The sequence below is a fragment of the Mesocricetus auratus genome, unplaced genomic scaffold (assembly GCF_017639785.1).
Source record: "Mesocricetus auratus isolate SY011 unplaced genomic scaffold, BCM_Maur_2.0 Super-Scaffold_100003, whole genome shotgun sequence".
In the NCBI taxonomy this organism is placed as follows: domain Eukaryota; kingdom Metazoa; phylum Chordata; class Mammalia; order Rodentia; family Cricetidae; genus Mesocricetus; species Mesocricetus auratus.
The window spans coordinates 23,219,922-23,242,290 of record NW_024429188.1 but is presented as its reverse complement, the minus strand read 5'-3'; the positions used below and the strand labels follow the sequence as shown (position 1 = coordinate 23,242,290).

Here is a 22,369-nt window from a genome sequence, read left to right as displayed (position 1 = left end):
GCACCAACACACCAGTCCCCAAATTACTTCAATTGTTTTAAATTGTAAGTATATATATGTGTGTCTGTGTAAATGTATGTACCACATGCATACAGAAGTTCATAGAGGTCAGAACAGGTGTTTGGATTCCCTGGAATTGGAGTTATAGATAGTGGTAAGCCACTATGTGGGTGCTGGAAATGGAACCTGGATCTTCTGGGACAGCAGTCAGTGCTCTTAACTGCTGAGCCATCTCAGCCCCCCAATATGTTTTTTCCAGACAGGGTCTCACAGTGTAGCGCTGGCTGTCCTGGAACTCGCTCTGTAAATCAGGCTGAACTTCAATTCACAAAGTTTTGCCTGTCTTTGCCTCCTGAGTGCTGAGATAAAAGGTGTGCGCCACCACTGTCCGGAATCTATTAATAAGCTCAAGTTGGGTTAGGCAATAAGTGCCACATGCCTTTAATCCCAGCACTCAGGAAGCAGAGACAGGTGGGTCTCTGTGAGTTCAAAGCCATCCTGGCCCACAGAGTAAGTTCCAGGATAACCAGGGCTATATTGCAAGACCCTGCCTCAAAAAGGAAAAAAAAAAAAAAAGCTCAAGTCAGGCAGAATGCATCACCTCACAAGTAATGGAAACTTTATCCTTTATAAACTTCTTATAAATAAATGAAACTCTCGAGTTGTATTAAGGGTTCCTTCATTTCTGCACCTTTTTTTTACAGGCATATTTATATATTTACATTATATTTCTGTAAAACTATATGCTTTTGTGAGGCTAGAGAGATGGCTCAGCAGAGCAGGGCTTGTTCTTGAGTGGACCTAGATTCGATTACTAGTACCCACAAGGCAGTTCACAACCATATTCAACTCATGTCTGGCACCCTCTTCTGGCCTCCGTGGGCACTGCATGCACATGGCACACCTGTGTCTCGGAAGAGCGCTTCTTGGAATTCTGAGGAAAACTGAGGCTAGAACAGAGGAAAACGGAAGATGCTGTGAGGAGAGCCCACCCTCTCTTGGAGCTTCAGGCACTTCCTCCCCCGGAGTCAAGTTGCTGTGATGCCCGTCTGCTGCTCTTCCCACAATTCTCCTTTCTGTGTTTTAGTTTTTCTCCATACTTGATCGAGTTTTCTTCACTAACATTTCCCTCGTATGTAAAACCTAATGTCTTTCATCTTTAAAGTCTTTTTATCGGTTGTAAGCAATTAAATGATAAGGACTCTATTTGTAATGTTCTACTCAAGGTAAAAATGATGAAGCTACAAATAACACACTTTTAAAGTATTTTTCAAACCAGAAAGGATACTTGACAAATGTCTCCACAATCACCGGCAGATCTATGCTTAGAAAGTTGAAACGTGGAATAAAACTTGTGATGCTCACTAAAAATGAAAAACAAGGAATAATAAATATTATCCACAGAAGCAAAGTAGCAACACTATATATTTACTATATGATCAAAATTGCACTAGTCTATTAAAATAGATGAGCAAACCTTTCCTACATATGTGTGAGTAAGCTCTATACCTTATTTATAAGGAAATCTGGGCCAGGCCTTTAATTCCATTACTTGGCAAGCAGAGGCAGAAGGATCTTTGTGAGTCTAGCCTGGTCTATATAGCAAGTGCCAGGCCAGCGAGGGCTATATAGTAAGACTTTGTCTCAAAACAAAAGAGAAAAAAAAGAAAGGATAAAGAGAAAGCAGTTCATAAACATCTACTAAATATAGTGGAATGAAAATCTCATGTCCCAATGCATACTTATTTTGTGAGGTACAACTAAGATAAAGCAGACCACAAATCAATTATGACTACCAAATATAAAGTGGGACTTGAAAATATAATTTATATCTAAAGCATTATTATCCTTTCAAAGAGGTGTATTCTAAAAATTGCATTTGTTACAACTATTATGCTATTTGCTGATTGCTTCTTTATTGGTAAGATAGAGATCAACACAAGGGGATCGTTAAAGTTCCCACACTCTGTAGATTCCACAACCCTGTTTTGGTCCAAAGCATCTAAAATGTATCACATCATTAGGAAAAACTCACAGTCCACATTTCTAAATTAACCCCAACTAGAACCATTCTTCATTTATTAAGAGTATACTCAATAGCTGCCTGGAGTCACTTAATATCAAACCAATAAGCAAGGAAAATGCTGCAGGTTGCCTCTCACTATATAGCTATAAGGCAAGCTGCACTGAGTGGAGCACACCTCTAATCCCAGCACTTGGGAGGCAGAGGCAGGTGGATCTCTGTAAGTCTGAGGCCAGCCCGGTTCAAAGAGGAAGTTCTAGGATAGCCAGGGCTATACAGAGAAACCCAGTCTTAAAAAGCAAAAAGAACAAAAACTATGAAGTAGTGTTATGTGTGGCGGTGCACACATTTAGGAGGCAGTGACAGACAGATCTCTATGAGTTTAAGGTGTGCCTGCTATATGTAGCAAGTTCCAGGCCAGCCAGGGCTACATAGTAAGTCTTTCACTAAAAACAAAAGCATAAAAAACACAAAGAAAAGTCTTTTAACGAATAGCGTTGGTGGCACACGCCTTTAATCCCAGCACTCAGTAGGCAGAGGCAGGTGGATCTCTGTGAGTTCAAGACCAGCCTGGTCTACAAGAACTAGTTCCAGGACACCCTCCAAAAAGCCACAGAGAAACCCTGTCTCGAAAACAACAACAAAAAAACAAAGGAGTCTACTCCAACAATACTCACCTGTGTAGTGAAGATGTAGTGGGTGCCCTACATACAGCATATCAATTTGAGGTGGATGTTTCACTTTTATTAATCGAGTATGAGTTTCCAATGATGGTACTATACAGAAACTTGAAGTTGAGCTTGTTTTGCAATCTTTGTTGGTTCTACAAACTTGAGTAGCTTCAACTGCTTTTCGGGCAGGTAGACATGTATGCTAAAAAGACAATATTGGTCAATATTAAAAAATATTTATTAACAAGAAAAATCTAGGTTGTATTCCTTCATGTTTTTGTTGTCACCCAGAGGTTTAGGAATGTCCTTCATATAAAAGGAATGCTATTAATGTGCACATACTATAAATTAAATATCAATATTCCATTTTGCTATATGGATATCATACCACTATAGATTTTTAGATTCTCAGGTAAAATGTGACATATGAGACATGTGGTCTTATTAAATGACACAAAGTAAACAGAATAAAGAGAGAAAGTTTTATAGCTTTTGTTTTAGCTTTATCTGTTTATTTTAGTAATTATATCAGACAAGTAAGACTGCCTTGGGGACAACTTACCAAACGCTTATTAAAATTGTTTCTGTAGGAAAAACACACATCTGTGAGGCTGTGATTGTTACAGCATTCAGTAGAACCATCTAGTCGTTTGTATGCTAAAAAGAAGCACAGTACTTATAAGAATCCATTTACATTTGTTAAAAAAATTCTGCTTTTAAAGAGAAAAACATAAGTAGAATGGCATATAAATCTGGAAGCAACTGATAGTGCAGTATCTAGTTTGACAGCTACTGGCTATAGTTGATTTTATAATATTAAAAAGATCCAATTTGAAATGAGAAGCTATGCTCAGGGTCTTGGCATTAATATAGCTCAGTTGGTACAGTGTCTAGCACATGTGGAACCCTGGGTTTGATCTCTGGTATCCTATAAACCAGGAAAGGTGGCACACACATACAATCGCAGCACATAGGAGGTGCAGGCAGAAGGACCAGAACATCTTTAACTAAGTATTGAGTTTAAGACCAACTTGGATTACATGAGACACTGTCCAAAAATTAAACAAGCAAACCTTCACTTACCCCAGGTTAGGTGTCCTTATAAACTGACCCATAAAGCCAAAGTTAGAGTGAGTTTCAGGTTCTGTGATAGTAACTTCATGCTCTTTCTGAAGTACATAGTGAAGAAAGGCCTATCCATTTACTTCTAAAAAGGGACTTTTGTGAGTAAGGGGGCTCCGAAAAATGTTTCAACCTTAAAGAATCAGATTGGTCACTCAAAAAAAATCTTAATACCAGTGAACAAGAGAATACCAGACATCTGGACATCGCCCACTATCACACAAAAAAGTACCAACCATTACCTATGAAATACTTTAAAGGGAGGGAGGGAAAGAGAGTGAGAGCCAGAGAGCCAGAGACAGCAACAGAGACAAACAGGGAGAAGGGGAGAGAAGAAGAGGCAAGGAGAAGCCGAGGGAGGTGTGAGGGAAGGAATCATGAATCAAATAAGCCTCTAAATTCGAAAAAGACAGACTAGGTAAAGCTTGAGAAAATAAGTGCCTCCATTTCAATAAACACATGACATTTCAAAAACAAGGGGTATTGTGATAAATCGATGAGATTCAGAGGGCATAAGAACACTATAACTTTAAAAAAACACGTAAGCATTAAAAAAAGGGAAGGGGCTGATGAGATAGCTCAGTGAGTCAAAGTGCTTGTCACCCAAGCCTGGTGACCTGAGTTTCATCCCTAGAACCCACAGGAAGGTGGAAGGAGAGAAACAACTTCACCAAGTTGTCCTCTGATCCCCACACTATTGCAACCTCTGCCACATGCATACATGCACACAATAAATGAATGTAGAAAGAAGGAAAATGCTTTATAATGAAAGGCTCATGAATATATGGAATATTAAATCTGAAAAAAATTAGGAGGTGACCTTTTCAGAGTTAAATAAGTTTAGCGGGTTCTCAGAAGAAACTTGCTTCAAGCCTTCTGACTTATTTCTTTGGTTGTTAGCTATTAGTTGATTATCTGTTCATACAATAGCATATACAAATTTAACTCAGTGTTCATTTAGCACCAAAGGGAAAAATGCTTCTGCCAAGGATTGCTTATTGTTACGTTTAAAATATTAGACATAGCTAGGAGTGGGTGGGATGAGCTCCCCCAGGAAGAACATATCAACGGATTGTCTAGTGCTGAATGGTCAGCACTAAAAACATGCAGGTGACATTATATTGATTGAACAGGTTATATTTAAGAATATATATGCATATAAATCTATATTCAATAACAATTATTGAAAAAAAGAGGCCATGAATTTGAAGGAGAGTGGGGAAGAATATATAGGAGGATTTTGAGGGAGTAAATGGAAGGGAGAAATGTAAGCATATTATAATCTCAAAAATTTTTTTTTTGGTTTTCCGCGACAGGATTTCTCTGTGGCTTTGGAGGCTGTCCTGGAACTAGCTCTTGTAGACCAGGGTGGTCTCGAACTCACAGAGATCCGCCTGCCTCTGCCTCCCGAGTGCTGGGATTAAAGGTGTACACCACCACCACCACCACCACCCAGACCATAATCTCAAAAACTTTTAAAGTGCTTAAAAATTAGACTTACATTTAGATACATTTATGTGTCTACACATGTGAAAATATCATACTACAGTGGATTATTTACTAAAATGTGATTGATTAATTATAGTTGATGGTTGTTTTGAATTTGGGTTTTGGTGTTGGGTTATAGTGGGGTTTGAACCTTGAGCCTCATGCAAAGGCAGGCAAACGCTCTACTACTGAGCTACATGCCCAGAGTACATACTGTTGAGCATGGATGCTGATTTTACACATTTTTGGGATTTTTTTTTGTTTTTTTCTTTTTTTGAGACAGTTTCTCTCTATGTAGCCCTAGCTGTCCTGGAACTCACTCTGTAGACCACGCTGTCCTTGAATTCAGAGATCTTCTTTCCTCTACCTACTAAGTGCTGGGATTAAAGGGCTTCACCACCATATCCAAATGATTTTACACATTTTAAAAATATTTTTAAATTATTATTTTTGTGGTATTAGAGATGGAATTCCACATTATGCAAATCTTCTATCACCTGAGTTATACACTCAGTCCGAAAAAAAGTGTTTTGAGTTCTAAAAGTCAAATATTATAAAAGAAATTAGAAGTTCAACAATTCATAATATAGGAAACAGATACCCAGCAAACCAAGAAGAATGTCTATTAGTTTGGGCCTATTTATTTTAATTATGTGCTTTAAGACAATTGAACAAAATTAACCAATAGATATGGTCTCAGGGTTAGTAATGGAAAGGACTGGTATTTGAAACATGTTATATTGAGAAAATGCACACACCTCTAACTGGGAAGCTTAACTGTTGTAACGTTGATGCACTTATACAGTAACCAATTTGGGGCTCATATGCAATGGTATCTAAACATTCATTCCAATCTTGCACGTTAGTCACAGGGCAATCCTGAAGATGAGTGACAAGGTCTCCCACAAAAAGGCCTCTGGGTCCAATGGCAGGTGAGTCCTTGGGAAGAAGGAAAATCAAATCAATGTATAATAGCAAGCTACTATAATCAATCTAAACTAGCCATAATAATAGACACTGCACTAACTCAAAGTAGAATACTTTTAAACATTTTTATTAGTTTTTTGAGAATTTCACACACTGTATTTTGAACTTCTTCATCCCTCCCCCAACTCTCGCTAAAGCCCCTCTCCAGTCTCCCATTCCTTTCCATTCAGCTTGGAGTTTTCTTCAAAGTAGAATATTTTGAATAATGCATAAAGCAATCCATCTCTAAATCCAAAATTCTCAGTCAAACCATTTTAATTCCATTCCACAGTTCCCAAATTCAAAAAAAGAAACCCTACTTGTTTATTATTAAGGTTAAAATAACAAAGAAGTAAGGTATACAATACAGGCTTAGTATGTACCAGGTCCTAAGTTTGATTGCCAGCAGCATAAAAAGGTGAAAATCAAAAACACTTTGAGGGACTGGAGAGATGCCTCAGTGGTTAAGAGCACGGACTGCTCTTCCAAAGGATCCAGTTTCTAGTGCCAGCACCCACGCAGTGGCTCACAACAGTCATTAACTCAAGTTCCAGGGAATCCAAGTGGTACACAGACACCCTGGCAAAATACCTACCCATGCACATAAAATGAAATTCAAAAGTTAAAAAAAAACAGCCCAAACTTTTTAATGTAAGAAAAAGAATAAAAAAGCCAAGATACAATAAACTACTCTCCAGTGGTTGGCCCCACATTCAGAAGTATACAGTACAAATTGGAGCCCAGGGGTTAGCAAAGTAAAGGGAGGGAAAGAGAACATGAAGTGGTGGGGGGTGACAGGGAGGTGGGGGTACATCTGGGAGGAGCTAAGGGGAAGAGTGAATACTATCAAAATACATTAATATTTTTTAAATAAAAAAACAGTTACCCAGAGGATCCCTATCTCGAAAAACCAAAAAAAAAAAAAAAAACCAAAAACCAAACAGAATAACAGAATAAATGTGTAGCTAATAAATATAAACAAATTTTGCCATTCTAAAAACAAATGTAAGCTGCGTTTGGTGGCACACACCTGTAATTTCAGCCCTGGGGAAACAGAGACAGAAGACCTCTGTGAGTTTGAGGCTAGCCAGGGCTACACAATCAGATGCTGTCTCAAAATAAATAAATTTTAAAAAAGAAAAATGAAAATCTGTTCAAGTCTTTCAGGGGGAACAAAAATTAAAAACATAGTGAACAGAAACAGGAGCTTGAGAGGCAGCTGTTGAAAAGTGCTTGCTATGCAAACTTGAGGACCTGTGTTTGGATCCCCAGAACGTACCCCCCCACACACACACACAAAACAGATATAGTATCTTATATCTGAGGAACAGAGACAAGAAGATGCCCGGGGCCTGCTGGCCAGCTAGCATAGTCAAATGGGTGAGCTCCAGACTCAGTGAGAGATGCTGTCTCAAAAATTACAGAGGAGACCTAGAGAGATAGCTTAGTGGCTAGAGCACTGGCTGTTCTTCCAGGAAACTCATAGTTTGATTCCCAGCACCCACATGGTGGCTCACAACTGTTTGTAACTCCAGTTCCAGGGGATCCAAAACCCTTTTCTGGCTTCCATGGGACCTAAGCAGGTACCTGATGTTTGTGTATGTGTGTAGGCAAATCTCCCCCAACACATAAAATAATACACTTTAAAAAATAAGTATAGGCGGAATAGGAGGCAGAGGCAGAGGAAGGAGGATCTCTATGAGTTCAAGGTCAACCCACTCTACATAGTGAGGTTTTGCACATCTAGGGCTACATAGCGAGACCCTGTCTCAATAAAGAAATATATATTAGGGAGGGAGCATAAAGGCAAACACCTGATGTTGAACACATGCATCAACACAAACACATGCACACATCCACTTGAACACAGATTGTAAACACACAAAATATCTAATTAAAATTCAAGAGCGATGACTCCACAGTTAAGCTGTTCTTCCAAAGGACCTGAGTTCAGTTCACAGTACCCATGTAAGGTGGCCCTCAAGAAGTACTAACTCCAGTTCCAGGGGATCCCAGACACTCTTTTAGACTTTGTGGGCACTGTTGCTCTTTCAGAGGACTCCCAGAATCCATGTCAGGCAGTTTACTACCACCTCTAACTCTTGCTTCAGGGGCTCAAATGCCATTGGCACGCATATACATGTAGCATATATGAACATAAATAAAATTTTTACAACTTCAGCCAGGCAGTGGTGGTGCACGCCTTTAATCCCAGCACTCGGGAGGCAGAGGCAGGCGTATCTCTGTGAGTTCGAAGCCAGCCTGGTCTACAGAGCAAGTTCCAGGACAGCCTCCAAAACAATACAGAGAAACCCTGTCTCAAAAAATACAATTTTTTTTTACAACTTCAAGAGAAATTCCACAGTCCTAAATATACAGACAAAGCAATGTTCCTCTTGAAAAGATCTGAACAGAGACTTGACAGCATCATAGTTGCTACTAAAACTCAGAATTGGCAATAACTTAAAACTCCTATAAAATGTTTTGGCTGGGGGACCTAGGCTTAATTATTCTTCTCAGTAGTGTTGAAAAGCAGAAATATAAAAATAAACAATAAAGATAAACAAAGCATTTTATCAATAAGCCACATATACAAAATCTTGATATTACCTCTTTAGCTCAGAACAAAAAACAATTTTCATGACATTAAAAAAAATCCAATGTATTTCCCAACATTATGTTTGCATTTGAAGGAATTTTAAGAATTTCCACAGAGGATCTGGTGAGACAACACCCTCAGTGATCCATTATTTACCTCTGCGACTTCAGTGATAAGTACCCCAACTCCAGTGTAGTAAAATGGCAAGAGAATTACTGGGAGGAGAACAAGAGCTAAAATTCCAAGGAGAGCAAGGACAAAATTATGCCATATACCTGAAAAGAGAATAAAAGTAGTAAGTTCAAGAGTAGCAAGGATAATATAACAAAAAAGAATAAGAGAGTTTGCTGGGCTTCATAACAAATGGCATTCCAGTAGGATTATAAATAGAACAGGAGCTAGGAGGCAGAGGAATCCACTTACTGTTGCAGCAGACAGATGCTCACTAAGTTTGCCTTCATTTCAGATACTAAAATCTGAAATGTACATAATATTGTAATTATGAAGACTGTATGCAATTATTGTTTAATATAAATAGAAATAACACTTTCTTTTTTAAGTGAGAAGTTTTATTAGAAAGGGAAGGGAGAAGGAAAGAGAAAAGAGGTAAAGAGACACAGAGACTGAGAGGACAGAAGAGAAAAAGGAGACAGGAAAAGTCCTGTCTGCCCCAGGGGAACAGTGGGAAGACAGTTGGAAAAGAGCACAACGAGAGGAGAGCAGAGAGAAAGAGAAGAGCTGGAAAGAGAGCAGAACCAGAAAAGAGAGCAGAAAGAGAAGAGAGCAGGGAGAGCAGAAAAATCGAAGCAACATTTTCTAACTATGCCTTCTTTATAGAATATATACATATCCTTAATTATATATATAAATCCTTAAGCACGCTCATGTTCTTTGATAGAAACCTCAAGTATACACAAATGAAAGTCAAGGTGAAATTAGCAAGCAAAATTCTTTGGGCTGGGAAAATGGTTCAGTAGGTAAAACACTTGCTGGGCAAGCTTAAGAATCTGAACTCAAAAAAAAAAAAAAGAATCTGAACTGAGATCCCTTGAATCTGCATAAGAGTAGAGCACAGAGCTGCCCATTTGTAATTTCAGCACTGGGGGTGAAGACAGGCAGATCCTGGGGGCTCACTGGCTAGTCAGTCTAAAACCATGAGCTCTGGGTTCAGTGAGAGACACCATCTCACCAAATGGGGCAGAGGAAGAAAGGTGCGGACCTCAGTCTCTGGACTCCACAAGTGCATGCTTGGGTGAGCACACCTGTGCATATAGTGCATACATCACACACACTAAAAATATTTTAAAGATTTTGAAAACAGCCATTTAAAAAATTTAAAATATATTTTTTAGTGCATGTGCACGCTCATGTATGCTATAGTATACATACACATGGGAGTCAAAGTACAACTTGTCAGAGAAGGTTGTTTACTTCTCCCATGAGGGTCTTGTTGACTGAACTCAGGTCATTAGATTTGGCAGCAAATGACTTTATCCACCAAATTGTGTCAATGCTGCAGTATAAAATTATTTATCAAATACAGTTAGCAAATATGGAAAATATCAAAATTATAGCAGTCTCATCGATCCTATGACCTAGATCTGGTACAAATGAAATCATTATAAACTTATCATTAAAAATCTTCTAAGCCTGGCAGTGGTGGCACATGCCTTTAATCCCAGCACTCGGGAGGCAGAGGCAGGAGGATCTCTGTAAATTAGAGACCAGCCTGGTCTACCGAGCGAGTTCCAGGACAGGCTCAAAAGCAATACAGAGAAACCCTGTCTCAAGAAAAACAGAAAAAAAAATCTTCTAATTATGGGGAAGGAGAGGAAACTGGGATTGACATGTAAAACAAGATTGTTTCTAATTTAAATAAGAAAGAGGAAAAAATCTTTTAATTAACTGGGCAGTAGTAGTGTATGACTTTAATCCCAGCACTCGTGAGGCAGAGGTGGATGGGGCTCTGTGAGTTTGAGGCCAGCCTGGTCTACAAAGTGAATTCCAGGGCAGCCAGGACTGTTACACAGAGAAATTGTGTCCCAACCCCTTCCCCCCTAAATCTTATAATTACTATGTATGAACTTGTGGAAGCCAGATATATGGTATCATCGAAAGCTGGAGCCACAGGAGGTTGCAAGCTGCACTATATGGATGCTGGGAACTTAACTCAAGTTATCTAGAAGAGAACATGCTTTTAAGGGCTCCGACATTTCTCCAACCCATAAACCTACCTATTTACTTATCAAGTTCCCTACTAAGATCACTTAACCTGCTTTAATAGCGTTGTCATAAACAGCTTGCTTTTACTGTTTGTATATCTAAGTAAGGATGCATGTGCAAGAGCTGTATGAAGATAGTTCCAGGAAGGCGGACCCTAAGAAGGCGGGCCTTCAGGAAGGTGGTGCCTCAGGAAGGCGGGCCCTCAGGAAGGTGGTGCCTCAGGAAGGCGGGCTCCCAGGAAGGCGGGCCCAGGAAGGTGGTGCCTCAGGAAGGCGGGCTCCCAGGAAGGCGGGCCCAGGAAGGTGGTGCCTCAGGAAGGCGGGCTCCCAGGAAGGCGGGCCCAGGAAGGTGGTGCCTCAGGAAGGCGGGCTCCCAGGAAGGCGGGCCCAGGAAGGTGGTGCCTCAGGAAGGTGGTGCCTCAGGAAGGCGGGCTCCCAGGAAGGCGGGCCCAGGAAGGTGGTGCCTCAGGAAGGTGGTGCCTCAGGAAGGCGGGCTCCCAGGAAGGCGGGCTCCCAGGAAGGCGGTGCCTCAGGAAGGTGGGCTCCCAGGAAGGCGGGCTCCCAGGAAGGCGGGCCTACAGCTGGGGTAAAGAGTCCAAGTGATACTCCACTAGGGGGCTGGCAATTGCTTCTCCCAAAGCCAGCCCGAAGCCAAAAAAAAAAAAGAGGGGTGGGATGGAGGTTGGGGAGGAGAGTGATGGTTCATTAGACAAAAATGCAAACACAAGGGAAGAGGAGAGCAAAGGACAAATCGGCTGAAGTGGCTGACCAAGAAACTAAAGATCTATCTGCAGAAAAACAACCAGAAACTAAATATCTATCTGCACAAAAACAACCAAGAGACCGAAACGCGAGTCCAGCCTCTGAAGTATGAAAGTCCAACAAACCATGCATCTTGTCTGTCTCCCTACTTGTACAATCCAGAGCAATTTTTTTTAGACAGGGTTGCTCTGTGTACCACTGGCTGTCCTGAAACTCCATCTGTAGACCAGGCTGACCTCAAAATCAAACTCTCTGCCTCCTAAGTGCTGGGATCAAAGGTGTACACTGTACACCATCACCATCCAGCTTTCCACAGTAATATTTTTATCAACTATGTTGTAAATCCAGTTGTTTTTTTCCGAGACAGGGTTTCTCTGTGTAGCTTTCGAGCCTGTCCTGGAACTTGCTTTGTAAGCCAGGCTGGCCTCGAACTCACAGAGATCCACCAAACATCTATAAAAGGGGGGAATTCTACCTCATCCTATTTTAAATGTAAATTTTTTAATGTGATGAAATTATTTTTGGTACAAACAGTGGGAAACTGAATCAGGGAAAGTTATGGATGTCTTGGGAGTCAATGTAACAGTCCACAGAGTGAGGAGGATCAGAATGAGACCAACCTGGGCCAATAAACAGCAGCAACAAAACCCCAAACCACAATATAGTCAAATGGCCATGTTGTAATAAATCTTTCCCACTTTCTAATAATATACTCACGCTTTCTTATAGCACTTTCAAAGCTTCGTTTAAAAAAAAGAAATAAAAAAAGGCTAATGACACTACAAAATTAGTAAGGGTTCTTGCTGCCAAGCCTGATGACCTGTTTCCATTCCCAGGTCCCACATGGCAGAAAAGAACATACTCCTTTAAGTTGCCTTCTGATCTTCGACTGTATGCCACAGCGTGCACACAGTTACACCCGCCTCTCCCTAACTTCACTAAATAAACAGAATATTAAAAAATGATAAATCAATCTAAACATGGTGAGCCATGCCTATAATATCAGGTCTTGGGAAGCTGAGGCAGAGTTGCTGCAAGTTACGGGCCAGCATGGACTACACTGTGAATTTCAAGGCAGCCTGGGTTACAGAGTAAAATCTTGCCTAAAAAACAAATAGAACAATCAAAACCAAGGAAACCCCCCTTTTGATTTCATGAATTAAAATTTCCTCTGGGGAAAAACCCTAATGCACAATACTGCCCTTCCACTGCCCTGTTGCTAGTAACAGAAACAGGCATGGACAAGTGAACAGATGTGGGGTCACACAATAACACTGATTTCTTGACCTTATGGATGTCTTTCAGGCTTGTAGTTGGTACTGTTATCCCTCTAAATTCTGAATTTGCCAATGATGGCTAGGTGAGAATGGATGTGTGTGAAATAGACACGTTTAGTTCATCTAAACAACCCCTTGTTCATTAATGCTTTGTTTGTAAGTATACTTCTGAAATACTTCTTACCACTTTTGCTTTCTCCAGAGCACAGTTTTTTTTAATAGTGACACAAAAGACAGTTTTGCAATATGATTTTCTTGTAACTGCTGACTGCCCTGTGCACTTCCAGATGTTTTGTTATCATTAGTATTACTGATTGTTACTGTCCTGATGCCAGCAACACTTTGCCCTTGCCTTAGTTTCTAGCTAACATATTCACACAAGCAAGCTCTTTTTAGTTCTTCAAACAGTTACTTTATTTTTGCTTTCTCTATCACACAAAAATACACATCAAACATGCAATCAATTTGAAGATAAAATACTATAAAATCAAACACTACTCTTATTTGATCAAAGAAATTACATTCAACAACAGCATCTTAGGTAGTATGAGGGGAGGGTATATAGCGACTAAAAGATGCTTAAATTGGCTAATATGTTAATCACCTAATATTCTATACTGCATAATATGGCTAAGAAATTTTCACAAAATGTCTTGACATTAAGGAATGCTGCCAAAATTAAGACAGCAAACCTAGAATTTTTCTTTAGCAGGATAATATGTATGTATAAAACTACCCATGCTTTAAAGACTTCCTTTTACATACATCAACTCCACAGAAACCATATATACAAATACTAAGCATATTCCTAAAAGTATAAACATGAACACATAATTAACAAAAAAGTAGTAAGTAGGCTCCCAAGAATGCAAAAGTCCCATTTTTAAGCTGTATAAACAAATATAATTTGACATGAATTTCGAGAGTTATTTTCCTTCCAAAACCAAAGATCACAGAAACATCATTGCAAAATAAGACAGGGCATCTTATCTCAAATATGGGGCTTGTGAATTAGTCTCCTGTTGAAACTAAACTTCACAAAAATGCCACTGCAGAACAAAACAGGGCATATTGGCAACACTATGTTGTGAGGTTCATGAATTATTCTCCTGTCAAAACCAACTTTACAATAACACTACTTTAGAATACAGGACACCTTATCAATATGAGGTAGTCTCCTGTTGAAAGCAAGTTTCATAAAAACACCACTGCAGAATAAAACAGGTCATTTTAGCATACGAAGTTCGTGAAATCGTCTCTTGTTGAAAACAAACTTCAACACTTAGCAATATGAGGTTTATAACAGTCTCCTGTTGAAACCAAACCACAAAAAGTCACCCCGAAAACACAGAGCATCTTAGCAACAATGAGGTTTGTGATTTAGTTTCCTGTTGAAATCAAGCTTCTCAAAATACTTCAGAGCAAAATAACACAGGACATCTTTAGAAACAATGTGGTGCATGAGTTAGTCTCCTTTTGAAAGCAAGTTTCATAAAAACACAGCAGAATAAAGTAGGTCATTTCAGCATATCTAGTTTGTGAAAGTCTCTTGTTGAAGCCAGTTTCATAAAAAGACCACTGCAGAAGACAGAATATTTTAGCAATATAAGGTTCATGACTTAGTCTCCTGTTGAAACCAAACTTCTCAAAACCACAGGGTAAAATAACACAGGCCATCTTTAGCTACAATATAAGGTTTGTAAGTTAGTCTTTTGTTGAAACCAAGCTTTGAGAAATATCAGTACAAAACATGTGGCATCTCAGCAACAATGTGAAGTTAGTAAATTAGTCTATCCTGTTGAAACCAAACTTCACAAAATACCACTGAAGCACAAAATAGGGCATTTTACCAACATAAACTTTTAACTCTTACTCTATCAAAAGATAAACCTCAGATATATAGAATTCATTTGCAAGAACTTTCGTAGAAACTTCAAATGAGGCATATTTATCCCCAGGCACATTAGTGTAAAATAGTTCCCAGGATCTTCTCACTTCTTTTTAGTGGTCATTCTTGCTCTTAATATGTGTTACGATATGCGATTTCAAGTTGGTCGACTGAGCGAACTTCCTGTTGCAGGCATCAAATGGGCACACAAAGGGCTTGTCACCGGTATGAATTCGCACGTGAGTGCGCAGATTGAAATCCAGGGAAAACCGTCTCCCACAACCTTCAAAGGTACACTGGTAGGGCTTCTCTCCAGTGTGAACCAACTGATGACGTTTCAGCTTCGAACTCTCAACAAAAGATTTGCCACATTCCGCACAGACGTGCACTCTAGGCCCATGGATATGCAAATGCTTTCTCATAGCAGAGTTATCCTTGAACATCTTCCCGCAGCCTATATGAGAGCAAGCTATAGGTCTTGGAAAGTCTCCTTTAGGCTTTCTGGGTTTCATGCTTGTAAATTCTGCCAGTTGTTTGGGATCGGACAGGTCAATGCCAGGTATTCCTTCAGGAGGAAATTTCTTTCCTGTCATATACTCGGAATAATCAGGAGGCGAGTCGCCAGCCTGCTTTTCAGCCATGAGATCTTCTTGTTCAGTAACCTCCCACATAGCAAAGGGTAATTCTCCTTCCAGAGCTTCAATTTCTCCCTGCTTCTGCTCCCACTGTTTGTCGACCAGGTCAGGGCTCGCGACTTCTTTACCAGCCTCGATCACGGTCGTCAAACCACAGAGATTCCCTTCACAGGGGTTGAGCTCACCTTGACCATGCGCTGATGCCACGAAGCCCGACAAAGAGGCAGTCGTCGGCTGGAGATAGTCACCTTGATTAACAGCTGGAACAACCATTTGGCTTTCAAATTCAGCACTGATTAGCAGGTTGTCTGAGTCCTGGTAGCCCACCACCTCCTCTCGTGTCTGCACGATGATCATTTCCTGATCATGGGCCCCATTACTCAGGGTGCTGGCAGCAAGGGGCTGCAGAGCGATAAGAGGAGAGTGGTAGTGGCCACCATGTGCCCAATCGACACCTGCGTCTTGGTACACTTCGATGGTTTGAACTGCATTGGTTTCCACAGAAACCGCTTCTACATTGAGTGGCTGCAGCTCCACAAGGTCGGAAGGAATCTCTGCATTTTCTGTGGTGACACAGAGAAGTTTCTCTGAGGCCATGGCTGAGACCCACGTAGCGGTGCTGGGTAGCAAGCAGGTGGGAGATGGCTGTGGAGTAGAAAAAAAATCAGGAAGGAAAAGCACGCTCTTGCGTGCTTAGAAACAACAACAACAACAACAACAACAATGAGAAAACAACGAGAAAACAACAAGAAAAACAAACCCAAGAGCTTGACGAAATGCGTCTGCTTCGGAGAAAAGCTGCCGTCGTCTGAGGGGGTAAGTGCTGTTTCCGGGAGGAGAAAAACGCATGCGTTGTATGCATCACTGCAACGTCACTTGACGCGCCACTATATACGTCACTGTACTGCGACAGACCGTCCGTCAAACATCTTCCACGTATGTCTAAATAATCGCACCACTTTTCTGCAGGGCTTGTGAAGCCTGCATTGGTTTTTTGTGCTGTCCTGTCTAATTGCTGACTAAATATAAATTTCTCTTCTAGGTTCTTTAATGAAGTTTCCTTATTTTATTTCAGTTGATTTTCTTACCTCCCCTCAGCCAGGCTTATATCACATCTAGAAAAAATGAAAAGTCTATTCCTCTTTAATTTTACACTTTGTGTCTGCTTATTATATAAGCACCCTAACAGTGAGCTATACCCTCAGCCCCGTTATAATTTTTATTTCCCCTTATTTAACCACAAGACTTACTAATATACATGCCATGAATAATATGGTTATTTTGTCCATTAATATTTATATATTTGTTTATTTATCTAATATCTAATATCTGTCTGTCTGTCTGTCTGTCTGTCTGTCTGTCTGTCTGTCTGCCTGCCTGCCTGCCTGCCTGCCTGTCTGTCTTTCTATTTTTTCGAGACAGGGTTTCTCTGTTTTGTTTTAGAGGTTGTCCTGGAACTCGCTCAGTAGATCAGGCTGGTCTCAAACTCACAGAGATCCACCTGCCTCTGCCTCCCAAGTGCTGGGATTAAAGGTGCCTGCCACCAATGCCCGGCTTTGCCCTTTATTATAATAAATACATGAAATATTCAACTGATATTAAAAATATTAATATGTTAATTTTGTTTTAATCAACATCTTAGATGAGGAAAATTCTCCCTGATAGTACATTTTCATTTTCAAATGTCACAAATGTCAAAGTATTCTTGAAATACTTTGTGCTTTACCACAAAAAAATTATCAGTGCTGCATTTTCTTAACAAAACAAAACTTAATTTCTGCTAGGCATTAGAAGGCATATGCCTACACTCTCAGCTCTCTGAAGGTAGAGGCAGGAAGATCTTGTGTTCGGATCAGACTGGACTACATAGTGAGATCACATCTCGAAAACAAAATAAAAAACCCCAAATCCTCCACAAAAATCCAACTACAACAATTAAAACGATAGAAAAACTTAGCCGCCTTCTGTATACAATCTGAAAAAAGTTTATGCTAAATTTTCTTTTCCTTTTTACTTTATTACTGATAAAAATGCATGTATATGGGACAAAATTGTAGAGAAAACTATAAAATATGCTTGAACTATTTTGAGAATATTTGCTGAGTGCTATGCATGCCACTTAAACTTTTGAATTATGATAATACTTTGGAAAGTTAACTTTATAAAATACACCATAACTGCTGTGTATATCTAAATACTTGCTTCGATATAAACATTGCCAGTGAACTAATAAACATTGTTTCCTATGTATTATAACTGCTTTGTACTATAATATCAAAGGAAAAGTACTACTACAATGACATTCAGCAATTATTTAATGTTTAAAAACATACTTAATATGATATATTTTTGATTACTATGGCATATATCACACATAATCTTTTTTTAAGAAAAAAGTTTATTCATAATTTTATTATTCTACCTATAAAACTTTTAGGGAAATTCTTTATCAATTTTAATAATTTCTTCTCTTGTAATTATTAGTCTATTTAATTTATATTCTTATAATTCTTCATTTTTTGTGAAAACTTTTGTCAGTGAACAAAAATACTAAAATGATATAATTTGCTCCCTATATATCAAATATTATTCACCAATCTGAATATAGTTTCTGTCAATAATGTTTTTCTCCCTGTTGCTTAATGTTTTATTTATTTTTTCCAAATAATTTGGATTTAACACTCTGGGTCTTCTGTAATTTCTTATTTTTGATTATATCAATATTAATTACCTCATTGTGTGATTATTTTCTCTGTATATATATATATGTACATGGACCACATGCATACCTGGTATCTGTAGCAGTCTAAAGAATTCATCAGATTCCCTGTCCCTGAAGTTAAAGATAAATTGTAAACCTCCATGTGGGTGTTGGGAACTAGGTCCTAAGCTAGCCAGGTCTTCTGCAAGAGCAACAAATCCTCTTATCCTCAGAGCCATCTCTCTAGTCCTTATTACTTCTTACTTATTTCATACTTGTCTTCATATTTCTTAAGTTAATTGCCTAACTGACTTATTTCCATTTCTAATTTTATAATAGCTGTATGGCATTGAATTTCTTTTAGTAAAAATCTTTATACTATATTCTAGTAAGAGGATCTCATTACTAGTATCTAGGAATAATTAATCATAACTATCATATCAAGCTACTAAGTTTAATTAAATGGATCCATGATGGGGGATGTCCTTCTGTATATATGTTTCTCTTATTGTTGATGAATAAAACACTGGCTGATAGAGGCAGGAAGATAGGTGGGGCTAGGAGATGGGGAGAATTCTGGGAAAGGTAGGCAGAAAAAGATGCTATGGAGGGACTAGGAGGATAGGACACACCAGGTATTCTCCAGTAAGAAAAGACCATGTAGAAATACATAGATTAGTAGTTATAGGTTAACAATTAAGACAGAGCTAGCCAATAAGAAGCTCTAGCCATTGACCAACAGTTTTATAATTAATACAAGTCTCTGTGTGTTTATTTGAGTCTTAAGGGTGGCAGGACCTGATGGGATAAGAAAATCCAGCAACAGATTCAATGTGTGATTACGACACATTACTAAATTATCCTGCTATTATTCTTATATTTGAGATTTGTGAATATATGGACTTTTTTGTTTGTCAACTCCATGGGCATTTAAAAAGAAATTGTCTGTGTTTATAACATATAACCTAACTTACCTATTTTATATAACTAATTATGAGATCCCATGGTCTTACTTTTTTATACTTATCTTATGAGATGAACACATATTTATATTTGTTCTCTTACTTTTTCCATTTTGTTTGGTGTTCTGATTTAGTATTTCATAGAATAAGACTCTATATTCCTTATTATTATTAAGTGACTTTTATTATTTGCATAGAATATTCTGATGTTTTACTTTCCAATATTTGAGTAATTTTAGATAGATTTTTCTACACATCACAAATTTGGGATACTTTTAAAATCTAAACTAATGGCTTTTTTGTAGTGCTGGTGATCAAACCCAGAGCCTTACAGATGGTAGGCAAGCACCTTACCAGTAAACTATATCTTAGCCTGACATTTTAATAACATAACTAATATCATTTGTATTTGGGGTAATTTATAATGATATAAGGAAAACAAATATTTTGTTTTTTAATGTTGGTTTATTTTATCACTTGATATAAGGTCTTTTTTTTCTTCATTCATTATTATCACTTGAAATATTTAAATGTATTTTTCAGATAATTTAATGTGTACTTATACACTCAAAACACTATTTGACTTTATCTTACTTATCTGATTCACACAGCTAAGGAAATGAGGGAATTAGCACGTAGACTTGCTGCTTTTACTTTATTCATCTCCACTTTTTTTTTTTTTGGTTTTTACGAGACAGGGTTTCTCTGTATTGTTTCAGAGGTTATCGGTCCAGCCCGGCCTCGAACTCACAAAGATCCGCCTGCCTCTGCCTCCCGAGTGCTGGGATTAAAGGCGTGCGCCACCACCACCCGGCTCATCTCCACTTATTTTTAAAGAAACAAATTAATTTTTATGAGTAATTTATTTTATATGTGTGAATATTTTGCCCTCTTGACCTATGGAGGTCAGGTCACTGAGGTCCCTAGAACTGAATTAAGGATAGCAATGAAACACCATGTGGGTAATGAGAACCAAATCCAGGTCCTCTTCAAGATCATCAAGTACTCTTAAGATCTAAGCCATCTCTATAGCCTTTAAAGAAGTTTTGATTATATTTTATTTACTTTGTGCATGCAAACATGTCATGGCATGAACACAGAATTCAGAGAATAATTTGTAGATGTTGGTTCTCTCCCTCCTACCACATAGAACCTAGAAATCAAACTGAGGTCAATTAGGATTGGCAGCAATAATTCACTAAGCCATGTTATTGGCTCCCACCTCAATTCTTTCCCCCCCCATGGGTTAGTTATCGTATACCACATTCTGTTCAATAATTCTATTTCCACACTTGCTTAGCCTTAGTTACTCCATTTAATGAGATGTAGAATTGTGGTAGATTTGTCTTGGGTTCCTGTAGCTGAGATGGATCAGTTTTTCCCAGAATTTCTCCCCTACATAACTGTATATCTCCAGGTGAGTCTTTCTGTCTAGTTGAACTCGAACAGTGCTAGAGTTCAGCATCAATCCTTGCATACCATCTTTTCTTCGCTCTTGAATTATGATTTATCATGTGACTGACTTTTCATGTTCTTTCTTGACTTTTGCACATTTCTTCGTGTAGTTCAGCTAAGTTGACCTTCTTCATAGTTGTAGTTTCAGGTTTTGACCATTCCTTTGCTTCAGTAAACATGAATTTTTCTCCTCTGCTTTTAATTTAAATATTTTATAATTTATGCTGGTTTCAAAAAAACTGCTTTTGGCTAGGTGGTGCTGGTGCATGCCTTTAATCCCAGCACTCAGGAGGCAGAGGCAGAGGCAGGTGGCTCTCTCTGAGGTCAAGACCAGCCTGGTCTACAGAGTAAGTTCCAGGACAGCCAAGACTGTTCAACACAATGAAACCCTGTCTCAAAAAACAAACAAACAAAAAACAAAACCAAAAAATTTGCTTTTGAGGTAGTATGAGAAGCTGAATTTATTAAGCAAATGTTATTTTTCACGAAAGTACTTTCAATAAAATCACTAACCACAGAAAATCAAAACCCAAACAACACATAAACATTTAAAAAACAATGAAGGCAATTTGTTACCTGCACAAAATATCCTTAGCTGCTGGACTGGTGATATAAGTTGCAAATGGGTGGTGAACAGATCAACAAATGCTCCAGGATAAATAATGAAGAGAAAAATTCCAAAGCCGTTAAATCGAACTTGTTCCCTAAGAAAACATGTAAGAAAACACAATAAGAAAAAGGAATTTACTGATATTATAGTATTTGTTAAGTTAATAATGATGTAATCTTAAAATTCACTGTAGTTAAAATTTTAAAAAATAATCTCCTTGGATAAATAAAACATAAAATAAAAACTAATAATAACTTTAAAATAGTGTAATAAAGTTTTGGCCTAGGCTTTAGAGAACTCTGAAATATACTTAAAATGCCAAATTTTTAGGAATTTGCTATTGCTGAATATATTATTGAAATTGATACATATAAACATGCAGCTAATACGTCTATGAAAAATCAATGACAGAAATTCATAGAGTACTATAAACTATTTTCAGAGGAGGACAAGACGGAATACATAACTCAAATATATGACTCAAACACATTTGTCTTAGTTATTATAAATAATCCTCAAGATTTATGTAAGTATATTTCTGTTGAGCTAATGTTTACTGCTTTTAAAAATAATCAGTGGTAAGATAATTCTTTTTTTTTTTTTAGTTTTATGAGACAGGGTTTCTCTGTACTGTTTTGGAGGCTGTTGGTCCAGCCCAACCTCGAACTCACAGAGATCCGCCTGCCTCTGCCTCCCAAGTGCTGGGATTAAAGGCGTGCGCCAGCACAGCCCAGCAAAATAATTCTTAAAAGGAGTTTTCCCGGTCTAGGCCCAGCCCTGGATGAGATGACAGACTATGGACACCCCCATGGAGGGCCTCACCCTCCCTGGGGAAATGAGGGGATATTGGAAGGGTTGGTGGGAGGGCACAGGAGGAGGGGAGGGAAAGGGAGAAGGACCTGGAATTGACATATGAAGCAACCTTGTTTCTAATTCAAATTTAAATTTAAAAATTAAAAATTAAAAAATAAAAAAGGAGTTTTCCCAC

The 22,369-nt window shown here is 38.6% G+C and overlaps 2 protein-coding genes across 4 annotated transcripts in view; both read right to left on the bottom strand.

Annotated features, from left to right (window-relative positions):
* Positions 1-22,369, bottom strand: part of Mbtps2 (membrane bound transcription factor peptidase, site 2) — a 45,627-nt gene that overhangs the window by 3,940 nt on the left and 19,318 nt on the right. For both annotated transcript variants that reach the window (XM_013116448.3, XM_005074251.4), the window contains 6 exons: positions 21,348-21,475; positions 9,026-9,144; positions 6,063-6,243; positions 3,257-3,351; positions 2,701-2,896; positions 1,289-1,364 (listed from right to left, as the gene is read on the bottom strand). In XM_013116448.3, the coding sequence (XP_012971902.1) occupies positions 1,289-1,364; positions 2,701-2,896; positions 3,257-3,351; positions 6,063-6,243; positions 9,026-9,144; positions 21,348-21,475 (795 nt within the window). The remainder of the gene's footprint in view (positions 1-1,288; positions 1,365-2,700; positions 2,897-3,256; positions 3,352-6,062; positions 6,244-9,025; positions 9,145-21,347; positions 21,476-22,369) is intronic.
* Yy2 (YY2 transcription factor) lies at positions 13,520-21,474 on the bottom strand. 2 transcript variants are annotated; one of them, XM_013116449.3, is made up of 2 exons: positions 21,348-21,474; positions 13,520-16,298 (listed from the first exon to the last, which is right to left on the bottom strand). In XM_013116449.3, the coding sequence occupies exon 2, from the start codon at positions 16,248-16,250 to the stop codon at positions 15,132-15,134; it is 1,119 nt and encodes a 372-aa protein (XP_012971903.1). In that variant the 5' UTR covers positions 16,251-16,298; positions 21,348-21,474; the 3' UTR covers positions 13,520-15,131. The 2 variants fall into 2 exon arrangements, with proteins under 2 accessions (XP_012971903.1, XP_021085269.1); XM_021229610.2 differs by lacking the exon at positions 21,348-21,474 and adding an exon at positions 16,414-16,476.